This window comes from Mesoplodon densirostris, chromosome 4 (assembly GCF_025265405.1).
Source record: "Mesoplodon densirostris isolate mMesDen1 chromosome 4, mMesDen1 primary haplotype, whole genome shotgun sequence".
NCBI lineage: Eukaryota > Metazoa > Chordata > Mammalia > Artiodactyla > Ziphiidae > Mesoplodon > Mesoplodon densirostris.
This window is the reverse complement of record NC_082664.1, coordinates 98,160,299-98,172,397: the sequence shown is the minus strand read 5'-3', so window position 1 is coordinate 98,172,397 and position 12,099 is coordinate 98,160,299. Positions and strand designations below refer to the sequence as shown.

The window sequence follows — 12,099 nt, the reverse complement described above, 5'->3', positions numbered from 1 at the left end:
AAAATCCAGCCTCATACAGACAGGGAGTTGGAAAAGGGAACAGATTTTAAGAGCCTTTATAGAAGATTTTGGATATTCCTCTTTGACAAAACACTAAGACTTGTCAAGCACTAGTTTCTTAAAGATTAGCTGCAGTGTGGGACCTGAGCCCGTGTGGTGCTTGTGTACTCCATGACCTTCCCGTCTCCTGGGTCTGTCTTGCACTCTGGCTCACTTACATGAGCATGATTTAGTAACTTCATGCAATGGTCATCCGGAAAACATTGGGTCACGGGGTTATGCACTTGGAGGGAATGGGTGAAAAAGGCAAATAATATCTGGGTGTTACTATGAAAACAGTTTTGACCCCGTGGACCCCGAAAAAGTCCCAGGGACCGTCCGGGACCACACTGTGAGAACAGTGGGTTAGCAAAACTTCCTCATCCTCCACACATTAACCATGTTTTTTTTTTAAAGGACTTGAAAAAGAAACTGCCATGGGAAGTGAAGGGCAGTGAGAGTGGAATCACCTGCCTGGAAGGTCTCGGCCCCTCCCCAGCTTGCATGGACGTGTGGGCACAGGAGCTGGCGCCCTCTGATGCCCGCTGGCCGGCCTCCCCTCGAAGAACCCAGCCTGCTCTGCGCCTCCCTCCATCACCGGATGCTTTCTTCTCGCCACAGGACCCCTCATTTTCCCCCAAATAACAGACCTCAGTGGTCTGCAGAGGGCAGCGCCTGAGACGGCAAACTACAGGGGCCACGCATGGGCTGCTGCCCTTGGGCTTCGCAGTTGATGATTCTTGGTCTCTTGAAATTACATATGTCATGTGTATTTATAGCCAAATACATGGGTGCCCAGAAACTGCAACTCATTCATACATACATTTTTAGCATATCGTTCGGCCACCAAGTTCCATTAAATCCTCCTTCCCGGGTCCCTTGTGTAGCTAGTCCTGCGTCGGAAACAAGGTGAGGACTTCACAGCTGCGGAATGGGCTATGAACAGGCCCTGTCCCCAGTCTTCCCCACTCCAGGCAATCCGGTCTTCACTTTTGACCATCATTCTCTCCTGCTCAAAAGCTTCAAGGAGGCTTGGACATCCAAGCCTTGTGCAATCTGATCCCCAGCCACTCGCTGGGACACCACCATTCACTGGGGCACATGCTGGACTTTCTGGCTCTCCCATCCCCACTCCCTCTCTCCATAAGCCCTCTCTTTTCACGCTCACACACTCCCCTGGACTTGACATCTGTCTGACGTGTACAGGGCCTCGTACATAGTAGATACTGAGAAAATTAACCTGACAAGGAAGTTCTGAGCACCTACCATGTGCTGGGCACTGTGCTATGCACCAGGAACACGGCAGAGAGTAAAGAGAACATTTTTGTCTTGTCTCCTACCATTAACATTCTAATCCCTGTTGGCCCTTTGCTGTGGTGCTGTGAGGGTTCTTCTCTAGTCCAGCATTATTTATTCCTTCAGGGCATTGGGTACTCTGCCTTTATTTTTATTTTCAATTCATCGAGGACACTAGTCTGTGTCATCTTTGCTGCCTGGAATACATTAGATCGATAATACTGCTGAATGGGAAGTAGATTAACCACAAATACCCACTGGAATAAGAATCAAAAAGATCCACGCGAGAGGTCCTCAGTGTCTGCTGTGTTAACCTGCAATATGATTGCTATGTTTCACATTTAAGTATTTTAAATGCTGGATGGGAAAGAGCAACCCTCATCCCTGTCCTACACGGTGTTCTGCAAATCACAGTAATCAAACTGGAGATGCTGGCCTCGAGCACCCTGAGGGGGTGGTTAGGCGCTAAGGTCCTGGTCTCAAATCCCAGCACTGCTGTTTCGACCTGTATGACTGGCCCAAGGTACTTATATTCTCTGAGCCGCAGTTTTACTCATCTGGAAAATGGGGCGGGTGGAATAAGTGTCAATGTGCTATCCTGAGAATTAAATGAGAAGGTCCATGTAAAGAGCCCAGTATGGTGGGACACACAAAATTCACTCTATTCATGAGACCTGCTGTTATCAATACTGTTGCTGTTGTAGCCCCTGCTGGCACAAGCCCTTGGCAGGAAAATCCAAGGATGGCACCCTGATCTCCACACCTGGTCTTACTCCTGTGACCATGTTACCTACATAGCAAAGGGATTTGCAGATATAATTAATGATGTTACTAACTAATCAGGTGGCCTTAAAATAGGGAGATGCTCTGAGTGGGCCTGACTTAATCACATGAGCTCTTTAAAGCAGAGTTTTCTTCAGCTGATTGCAGAACTTGATGTCAGAGATCTGAAGCAGGAAAGGATCTGACGCTCCACTGCTGCTTAGAGATGGGGTGGGGTAGGGGGTATCTGGCATGGAATGCAGCAGCCTGTAGGAGCCAAGATCAGCACCTAGCTGACAGCCAGGGAGGAGAGAGGGACCTCAGTCCTACAACCACCAAGAACTTGATTCTCCTAACAACCTGAATGAGTCTGGAAGCAGATTCTCCCCCAGAGCCTCAGGATAAGAGCCCAGTCCAGCTGGTACTTGACCTTGGACTTGTGAAAGCCTAACCAGAGAACCCGGTTGAGCCAGCCCAGGTTTCTGACCTACAGAACTGTGAGCTAATAAATAGGTACTGTTTAAGCCACTAAGTTAGTGGTGATCCGTTAGGCCACAACAGAAGCTAACGTAAGCCCTGCTTGGCCTCTGGCCATAAGGCATATAAATTAAAAACATACCAGGTGCTTGTCCAAAGGGTTCAGAGATGGCACTTTCTGCATCCTTAATGCTGCATGGGTGATGCTCTAGGGTGGGGTCTGTCTGATCCATCTCTACCTCTAGCACTTAGCAGTGTGGCTACCACACCGTAGGGTCTCAATAATTTCATTTAACAAAATTTCAACTTGCTGAGCAGTCCGGAACAGAATGGCTTACAGCTCCCCAGATTGGCTTCATAATCTCATGACCAGCCAATCATAACGTGTTCAGGTGCACTAACTTGGATAAATCCCGGCAAAGTCCTCTTTTCTGCCTAGAGGAAAACTATATAGACGCTGCAAGCAGGTCACAGGAAGCCACCCAGCACCCAGGGTAGGGATGTGTCCACGTGCAAATGAGTCTCGCTCTACACACCCACCGACACCACCATCGTCCCTGCCTTGGCCTGTGGCAGCCTCCCAGGGATCAGCTGGCCAGCCAAACCCTGACATTTTGCTTGTAACTGTACCTTCCTGTAAAAAGTCCTAGTTGGAGCAGTAAAAATAGCAGCTGCAACTTCCTGCAACATGGACAGACCAGTCAATCCTGGTGCCTGAAACAAAACCTGGCGACTCGACCTCACTCTGACTCCACAAACCCCTGCAAGCTGGGCTGGGGGTGGCAGTGGGGTGGGGCCCAGAAAGGGCAGCCCACTCTGCCCCTGCCCTCACGGACTGCCCTCGAGCCAGCTCCTGAGTGAGATGCTCCCCTCACTCCCTTCATGAAAAACCCAACCCTCAGAACCATGGGATGCCTAGCAAATGCAAAGATGTGCCTGCATCCAAGGTCTCAGCCTTCTCTCCTCCTGCCCACCGGCTGCAGAGGTACAAAGGCAGGATGCCTCCCGACCAAAGCCCTCTGTCCACCTGCTTGTTCGTCCGCTGCTATCACCGCCCCCCCATGTCTGTCCACCTTCCTGTCTGTGGCCTAGTCCCCCCCAGCTCCCCACATCTGTCCCAACCAGGTCGGGCTGGTGGGGATAACAGAAGCCTCCACCAGGGCTTAGGTACCAGGCGGCAGCAGGGCAATCGCAGCCAAGCCTGGATGCTGCTCCCCAAGGTGTGGACCCGCTGTGTTAGAGCCCACTTGGGGAAGTACAGGAGAGCCTAGCTATATACACCCCAGGCACCTGAATCCCAGCAGTGATGAATTCCTCCAGGGGCCCAGCCAGCTCCCTGGCTCCTGCATCATGGGGCCTGAGGCCGCCCAGGGACCACATGGGCCTGGATTTCCTTGGCCCTGATCCCACCTTTCCTTTATCAATCCCCACAGCTTCCCCACCTTCTGTCTCCAAATCAAGTACAAGGGCCCTTCTGTCAATCTTTGGCTTATTTTAAAGCCTCCTGTTACAAGAAAACACACAAGGACCCCCAAAGTAACAAACATGGAAATACACAAAGTTCTAGGAGCCCCAGCCCTTGGTCTCTACCAACAGGTAAATGGGGGATCAAGTCGGTGGTGACCAATGCCCCTTTCTGAGCCTGTCCCTAGACCAGCTAGAGGACCAGCTAGAGAACTTTCTCTGCCCTCCTGGCTCATTTCTTGGACTCGGCTGGGTGAGGCCCTCCCCATCTCAGGGATGCAAGGCAGACGTCCCACCTAAAGCCAGCCCAGTCCCTCCCCTGGACACACTGGCTTTTTAGAAACACTCACATCCATTCAAATGTTCCAGGCTCCAGACATCTGCCTTTCACTAGTAAAACCCATGATGTCTGCAGAGCTTTTCAGCATAAAATGAACTTTCAGGAATGTTTTCCCATGCCCAAAACGCAGCAGCCTGGCAGGGGGCAGGGCGGGGGTTAAAAGGACCTCATTTCACAGATGAGTACACAGGGCAAAGGCTTCGCTGAAGCCGCGGTCAGACCAGCGAGAGGCAGCGCTCGCTAAACCTTGATCCTCTGGAAAAAACAACGATGGATTACAATAAAAAGAGAAAGCCTGAATAAACTGGATCACTTTTTTTTTTTTTTTAAGGAATAATGAGATCCTTTTCCCCCATCACATTAGCTAAAAGGGAAAATGTGGATAATAAGAAGCGTGGTGAGGACGTGGGGAAGTGGGCTCCCAGACACCATCAATGGGAGAGAAAACTGGCTTATTAGTCTTCGCAGACGGCACTTGGTTTTCACAATGAAAATTTAAAGACCAGAAAGACGTATGATCAAGGATGTGCATGACTTCATGGATTGTACTGGGGGGAAGAAAGATCAGACACAACCAAAACATCTCCTGTTAGGAGACTGTGAGCTGAAAGATGGTGGTCTGGCCGCACCGTGGAATACTACACTGCTGTGAAAAGAGAAAGAGATCCACCACACAGTAAATGATAGACACTGTGGAGTACTGAGTGTGATCCAAATTACGTAAGCACAAAATCTCTATATGAAAAGGGGCATGAGAACAGTACGCCCCAAACTGCTGACAGATACCAAGGATGGGGCCACTTTCATACCATGCTCCATTTCTTCTTATATTGTTTGTTTATAAAGGGAACCTGCTGATGTATGATTGAAATTAAAGACAATAAAACAACTTAAAAGGAACATGTTTTCCTTAGGCTCCCTATGCATCAGAAGATTCCAGAATGGAATGGCTGCAGCCTCTCTCTGGGTCTCGTCTCAACCCCCTCCCCAGTCCACCATGTTCCCAGCCTGTGCACTTGCTGGGCACCCCCTTCCTCGGATCTTCCCACACCTGCCTCTCGCCGTCTTGGAGGTCTCGGCTCAAATGTCACCAGCCCAGAGCCCCCTCGTCTAAGCAGATGCCCCACCTTGATCCTCTTCCTCACACCTCCCCGTCTGCTTTCTGCAGCCCAACCGCAGCTCTATGTATTTTATCCAGCTGTGGTCTGCCTCCCCCAGTTGAATGGGGGCCCCAGGAGGGTGGGGACCTTGCCTTGTTCTCTGCTGCATCGCAGATCCTGGCAGAAAAAGAGACGGCAGAAAGCATTCGTTGGCCACATTAGGAATCGAGGCACAAACAACAGTGCATTTCCTCACGTGTCCAATGGCTCTGGCCACGCCACGCACAGCCTAGCGCTGACCCATAACCACCGGACTACGTGTCTGTCTCCCAGGCCAGAGGCCGAGCTTGCAAGGACAGACCCTCTTTGAACCTGACTTTCCCTTCCCAGTTTCTTGGCCAGGGTGAGCCATTCAGAAGGTGCTGAATAAATGTCTGTTGCCTGAATGGAGCTGTAGATCGCGCTCCCTCGGATTTCCAAAGCCGCAAACAATACAGGTGCTCACGGGTTAAGGGACTTGCTGCCCAGGGTCTCGCAAGCCCAGCTGGGATGCAGCAGAACTTGAACTCTGGATGCAGGATGCAATCGCCATGGCTTTCTAGAAAAAGAGCTCCTCCAACTCGTGGCCCTCACTCCTGCCCAGACAGATCTGACCTGGCCAACTGCAAATCCGGCAGGCAGCTCATCCTGGGGTTTGAATGAGCCAAGCCTTTCTTATCTTAATTAGGAAATTAATTCCTTTCAGCCTAGATTGATCTGTGGTCAGCCTCTCCCTGGGGGCCCAACAGGAGCAGGCAGAAAGTAAGCAAGTCTGAGTTTCAGTTTCCATCCTATCCCCGCATCCTACTCTGACGGACGGGCCGGGCAGGGCGGCTGAAAGTCCAAGGTGACTTCCTGGCAGACAGAGGTGGGTGGGGAGCGACAAAGGGGTCCTCCCTTTGGCAGCCGCTGACACAGTTCTCCCAGGGCCCTGCTCAGCCCCCACCTACCGCCTGCTCGCAGGAGGAGCCATCAGACTGGTCCTGCAGGCGCCTCCTTGGCAAAGTGCTGCGTGCAGGAGGCAGGGAGCCTGGCGTCCTCCTCTGTCCCCCTGGGCTCCCTCAAGATCCCTCTTGCCCCCTAGGAAGTCTTTGTCCATCTCTCCTTTCAGAGGTGGCCCTAGGCTCTATGCCCAGGGGACACTCCGCAGGCGAGGTCTCAGCCCATCTGTTCCGGGCTGGGTGGGGGGCGGTCAATTTCAGTGCTCCCACACCTGCTGCCCTTCACACCTGGGCCCCAAACTCCAAGGCAGTGGACAGAGGCAGGGGACCGAGGGAGGAGAGAGCCCTGTCCCTCTGGAGTTACTGGGAAAGTCTGACTCACTTTCCACTCACCAAGAAAGGAAAGGAAATGGGGCTCCTGCCTACTACACCACTTTCATTCTACAGGTGGAAAAATGAGGGCCCAGAGACAGAAGGCGACCTGCCCAAAGGCCCACAGCACCCATCAGAGGTGGAGCTGGAGCTAGGATGCCAGATTCCTGCCTTCTAATTCAGCCCCTCTGCACTCTACCGGCCACCACTCCCTCTTCCTGCCCAAGAGAGCTATGCAAGTAACTCAAGCCTTATAAAACTACTTAATACCAGAGGACACAAGACCTTTTGAGATTTTACAGCAAGACATTTAGTAGAAGCATTGTACCGAAGAACATCCACCCATTTTACAGAAGAGCCAATCGAGGCCCATAGAGGTAAGGGGACCTACAGGAAGTCGTACAGCCAGGTAGGGGCAGAGCAGGACTCCCAGACCCCCACTTAAGTGCTCTTTCTGCTGACACGGTCCAGGTGTGACGGTTCCATCTGTGGGATAGCTGGTGAAGAGGTGCAGCTGGCCTTGGGCCTCAGTCACGCTGAGACAAGGTGGGGCCCAGACAGCCTCATCTAAACTCTGTCCCAGAGGTGCAGGAGACCATCGTTGGGGGAGGGAATGGCTTGGGAGACTTTTATGTATTTGCAGAAAATACAGTGAAAGTTCCCAACTAAGCTGGATTTCTGAGACCACAGAGCTGGCACTTTTAAAAACACGTTAGTGAGCCACACACGCCTACCATTTTTCATCCAAAAGGCCACTGACAGGGCTGGGAAGGAAAGCTTTAGCAGTTAGAAAGAACAGCGTCTACTGGCACCAGAGGGAGGGGGCAGGGTGCGTGCAGGTGGCTGGGACCCCAGGAGAGGGCTGCCCACAGACACATAAGCAACATCTGAACCCGAGTCCAGTTCAAAGAGCCCATGCTCTTCCCCCCAACCCCCAACCTGGTGCTGAAGAGACTTAATAACAGGGAACCCTCCCATCCCTGAGCCCTCCATCCCACAATCCCCCCTCCATGCTCCTAACAGCTAAGGGAACTGCAGTAAGTCTGGCAAGGTGAGTGCCTGAAGGTGACAGGTATCAGCTTTAGCTACATATTACACTGGGGTGGGAGCAGTGCTGCTCAGGGGCCAGATGGTCTAGGAAAGGGAGTGGAACCTAGAGGGGAGGCTGGGCTGACTTCCATCACCTGGGGACAGACCCAGATTCCTAAGGGAAAAGGCCTGCTGGGATGCTGTGAGGAAAAGCTGTGGATGCATACACTCTCCCCACCCCTGCCCCTAGCTGTCCCAACTAAGTGTTTTCTGGCTGGGAAAACGCTTCAACAGCCCTGGTTGCCTAAGGCAATTCAATTATGAAATTTACCACATCAGACGAAAAGGAGCATCTCAATCAGCCAATTCATTTGTGTCTGGCCACTGTGTTCTTGTGCCAGCTCTGCTAGCCCCCTCCGTTTTCAGGCCACACTCACACTGAGGGCTGGTACCCTGGGACTAAAGGCTCAGGCGATGGGCTGGTCTTTGGGGCTGCTGGGGTGGGGTCTCCCATGATCCCCTGAGCAGATCGGCTGTATCCAGAAGCCACCCATCTTCCTGGGGGACTCCTGGGCCAGACCACCACAGTCTCAGGTGAACCTTTCCATCACCTCCCACCTGCATGCTCTCTGCCCTCAACCTGCACCTGCCTGGAGGCTGGCAATGAAGTGGCCTCTGGGAGAAGTGTGAGTGGGTGGGGGGAGGTGGTAGCCCACCACATGCCTTTCTCATCTTTACTTAATCAAGGCATCATCTCTCCAGGAAGCCTTCACCACCCGCGCACCTCCTGTGTCCCCTCAGCTCCCCTTGCTGCCTTTGTCACTGGGGTGCTGTGCACACCTCGATGTGTCAGGGCCTCTAACCCACATGCATGCCAGCACACCTGGTCCAGGAGCTCCCCGAAGGCAGGGTCCCAATCAAGCCCCTTCAAACCATGCATCAATTAATCGATTAACGAATGAATGAACAAACCACCACTCCCTTTGACTTCCCCCACCCCACCCCACATGGTGCATCACGGTAACAGATGGGAAGGACCAAGCCTGCTTTCGCTGCAGACCAGGAAGTCCAAGGCCCGGGTAATCGTCCTCTTTCTTCCTGCTCTCCTCTCCCACACTGAGCGCCCGCAGGTTTAAGATGCTATTAAGGGGCATCAGGCTGCACAAGCCGCCTCTGAGGTGCAGTGTGCCACTCGCCCGCAGCTCCTCTCTCTGCACCGCATACATAAATCCGGCTGCAGCCTGAGCCCCGGCAGGAAGGTCTCTACCATTTCTCTCTACCTTCCTTTGAGTAACCTGCATGGAGTCACTTCCTGACAAAGGGAATGGCTCAAAACGGAGACAGCTGCCGGGCACGGAAGACTGAGTCCCTCATCCTCCAAAGGCACGGCTTGGGGACTCAAGGACCCCGTGTTACAAGGACACCAAACCTGCCCCCGGTGGGGTGGACCTTGGGTCCTACTCCTCCCCAGTCCCCAAATGCAAGCCTTCACCAACAGCCCCTTAGCAATCCTAACAGCACACCTGGGCTCAAAGAGCTTCGGTCCCACCTGTGAACGGGCAGACTGAGGCCCAGGGTCCCAAAGGGCCTGGACCAAGTCAGAGTCACCAGAGTCTGGCCTGTGATCAGACTGTGGGGTTCCTGCCTCCTCTCCCCCTGGCAACTTCCCTCCCTCAGTCACGCCCCAGAACCAGAGTGAAACCAAAAGGCCCAGACACCTGGCCTTCTCTGCCCTGACTAACCAGGGAGGGCCAAAGCTCAGGGAGCCTTCCCCCTGCCCAAAAGCAACCCAGCAGGACCAAGAGTGGCTGCGTTAAACCTGCGGGGAACCTGGGTCGGCCCCCACCCCACCCCCTTTGTTAAGATCTCTATAAAGAGTTCTCTGCTCAAAGGTAGTGGAAATGAACTTTGGGTTCTTTGGAGCACCAGCACAAAAATGTACGGTGCCCCTGGGGGCACAGAGTCCCAACCAGAAAGCTTCTCAAGCAACCACGACGGGGAAAAGGAGTGGGGGGCGTGCCCAAGTGCTGCGGGGTCCCGGAGCCAGGGCAAGATGGGGTCAACAGGACAGCCAGGGCCAGAGAAGGCTTGCTCTGAACCTGCTAGGGTGGGGGCCACCCTGGGGGGCAGGTGGGCGAGGCTTAGGACGGGTGGCCATTCCTCTGCTGCTCCACAGCTCTCCAAACAGAGACGAGGGGCCCTGTCAGGTGGGACGTAAACGGCCGGGGCACAGGAGACTCCGGCCCGGGCTCGCGTGGACGACCTTTCCCTTGGTTAAACCCCTCGGCCCTCGCTCTGCACGAGGCAGGCAGCCATCTGGCCCTCGGCGTCAAGTGCGCGGGGACTTCGCCCGGCCCGCGGCGCAAAGCCGGGCTGCTCACATCCTCAAAGACAGGCAGCCTCCTCTTTCCAGCATCAATAGTCATTTTTAAAAAACACAGTCTGCGGACTCAATGAATCAAGCACTCCCAGGGGAAAGAGTTGCAGCTCCCGCGCGCAACATCCATTTGCAAAACAATTCATTCTCTCTCTCACAGCTTTCAGCAAATACCCTCGCCGGCTCCCCCGGCACTCGCGAGGAGGGAGGAGCGGGCTTGGGGAGGGGACGGCTCTCTACAGACCTCCACTCCCCACCATTGTGCCCGACTCCAGCCCTCCGAGACCCCGAGGTGGCCGAGGCGGTTCCAGGGACTCCAGCCCCGCTGTGCTGCTCGCGGGGCACGCGGTCCCGCGAGGCTCACTCTGCCGGGGGCTCCCACGGCGGGGCGCGCAGGACCCGGCGCTCCCGGTCCCGGCCCGGGGTGAGGGGTGGTGACAAGTGCCAAAGCCGGCGCCCGGGCGCGCGGTTACAACGGCCTGAGGACGGCGCCCCGAGCCCAGCCCGGGTACTCACCGCTCGTGGCGTCGCCACCCGCCGCGCTCAGAGGCCCCTAGCCGCCCGCGCGAGGCTCCGCAGCCCTCGCCGCCGCTGCTCTCCTCCCCGAGCTCGCAAAAGCCGCTGAGCGCGCTGCTACTGAGGTACAGCCGGGGCGCCGCCAACACACTAGTTTCTCCGTTCATCCCGCCCCGCCTCCCGGCCTGAAGCCAATCGGAGGCGGCGCCTCTGTGACGGATGGGCATCCGAACCCGTAGTTAAGCCAACAAGAGGAGAAAGGGGCGGGCGCTGGGCTTCCCCGGCACCGTGAGTCGCGGGGGCACGGAGAGAAAAAGGACTTCGACCAGATTCTTAAAGCGGCAGGCCCCTGCCCGGCCCCGCGGCCGAAGTTTGCGAACAAAACCCGACTCTGTTCCAGAGCTTTCTGAAGGAGGGAGCTCTGTAGATTGCAAGTGCGTCTTCTGTACCTGGTCTGCGGAGACACACCTTTAGTTGTGAAAGTGTTCAGGAAACCGTTTCTTTTTATTTTGAGCTCCTTTCAGTGTTTGGGATTTTCTTCAGCCACTGAACCCCATCTGTGCTTGGAATATGTAGTTTTCAGGGTACTTCAGCTCTCCTACCAGTGTCATTTCTCACTAAGTTCCTTTGTAAACCGACCTTCAAATATTCATTCATTCATTCATCCATTCATTCATTCACTCCACAAACATTTGCTGGATGCCTGAGCGATGGGCTAGGCTCAAGAGTGGGGAAAATTATCTATAATTTCTCCTTCTTGCTTTCTGGGTTTGCATCTCATTCCACCACTTCAGGTTGCTGTGTATCCAACTTCATCTGTAACATGGCAGGTAAAAAGTCCTCATCGGATTATCTGAGGGATTAAAGGAGACAAACTCCTATGACAAAGTAAGTGTGCAACAAATGTCCTTTCTTTCCTCCCTCCCGCTGATAATGGATAATTCAGGTAGGATACAAAAAGGATGCAAAAAGCCCTGGTAAAGTACAGAAAATGATAAGTGTTGTAAGAGCCAAGCATGGGGCGGGGAGAATTCCCAGGAAGCACAGTTCACACTGATGGGAGGTGCCAGGAAGTTTATTGGGGAGGTGATGTGACTGCACAAAAGATGTGGATGAGGTGTAGGATTTTGACCGGTGGAAACTGGGAAGGAGAGCCCATGGGTAGGAAGCTGTTGAGATTGGACAGAAGAGATTCCAGGCTTAAAAGTCTGTAAGATGACAGGGAAGACACTAGGCATTTGGGGCAGAAACAGCATGGTGTAGAGGAAAGGGTTTGAACCCCAGCTCTACCCTCAAGAGCTGTTTAGGACTAGAGGCAGAGTGCTCAGGTTCTCTGGGTGTTGGATT

At 53.8% G+C, this 12,099-nt stretch overlaps 1 protein-coding gene and 1 long non-coding RNA gene across 7 annotated transcripts in view; one reads left to right on the top strand and one right to left on the bottom strand.

Moving 5' to 3' along the window:
* The window catches only part of LOC132488543 (A-kinase anchor protein 13-like), a 139,171-nt gene extending 138,431 nt beyond the window's left edge, over window positions 1-740 (top strand). The window contains 1 exon segment of the mRNA XM_060096842.1: window positions 457-740. Within this exon segment, the coding sequence (XP_059952825.1) occupies window positions 457-684 (228 nt within the window). The 3' untranslated portion in view covers window positions 685-740.
* Window positions 1-10,914, bottom strand: part of LOC132488544 (uncharacterized) — a 44,355-nt gene extending 33,441 nt beyond the window's left edge. For all 6 annotated transcript variants that reach the window (XR_009531759.1, XR_009531762.1, XR_009531758.1 and 3 more), the window contains exon 1: window positions 10,753-10,914. This is a non-coding gene — a long non-coding RNA (uncharacterized LOC132488544). The remainder of the gene's footprint in view (window positions 1-10,752) is intronic.
* Window positions 10,915-12,099: the final 1,185 nt, after the last annotated feature.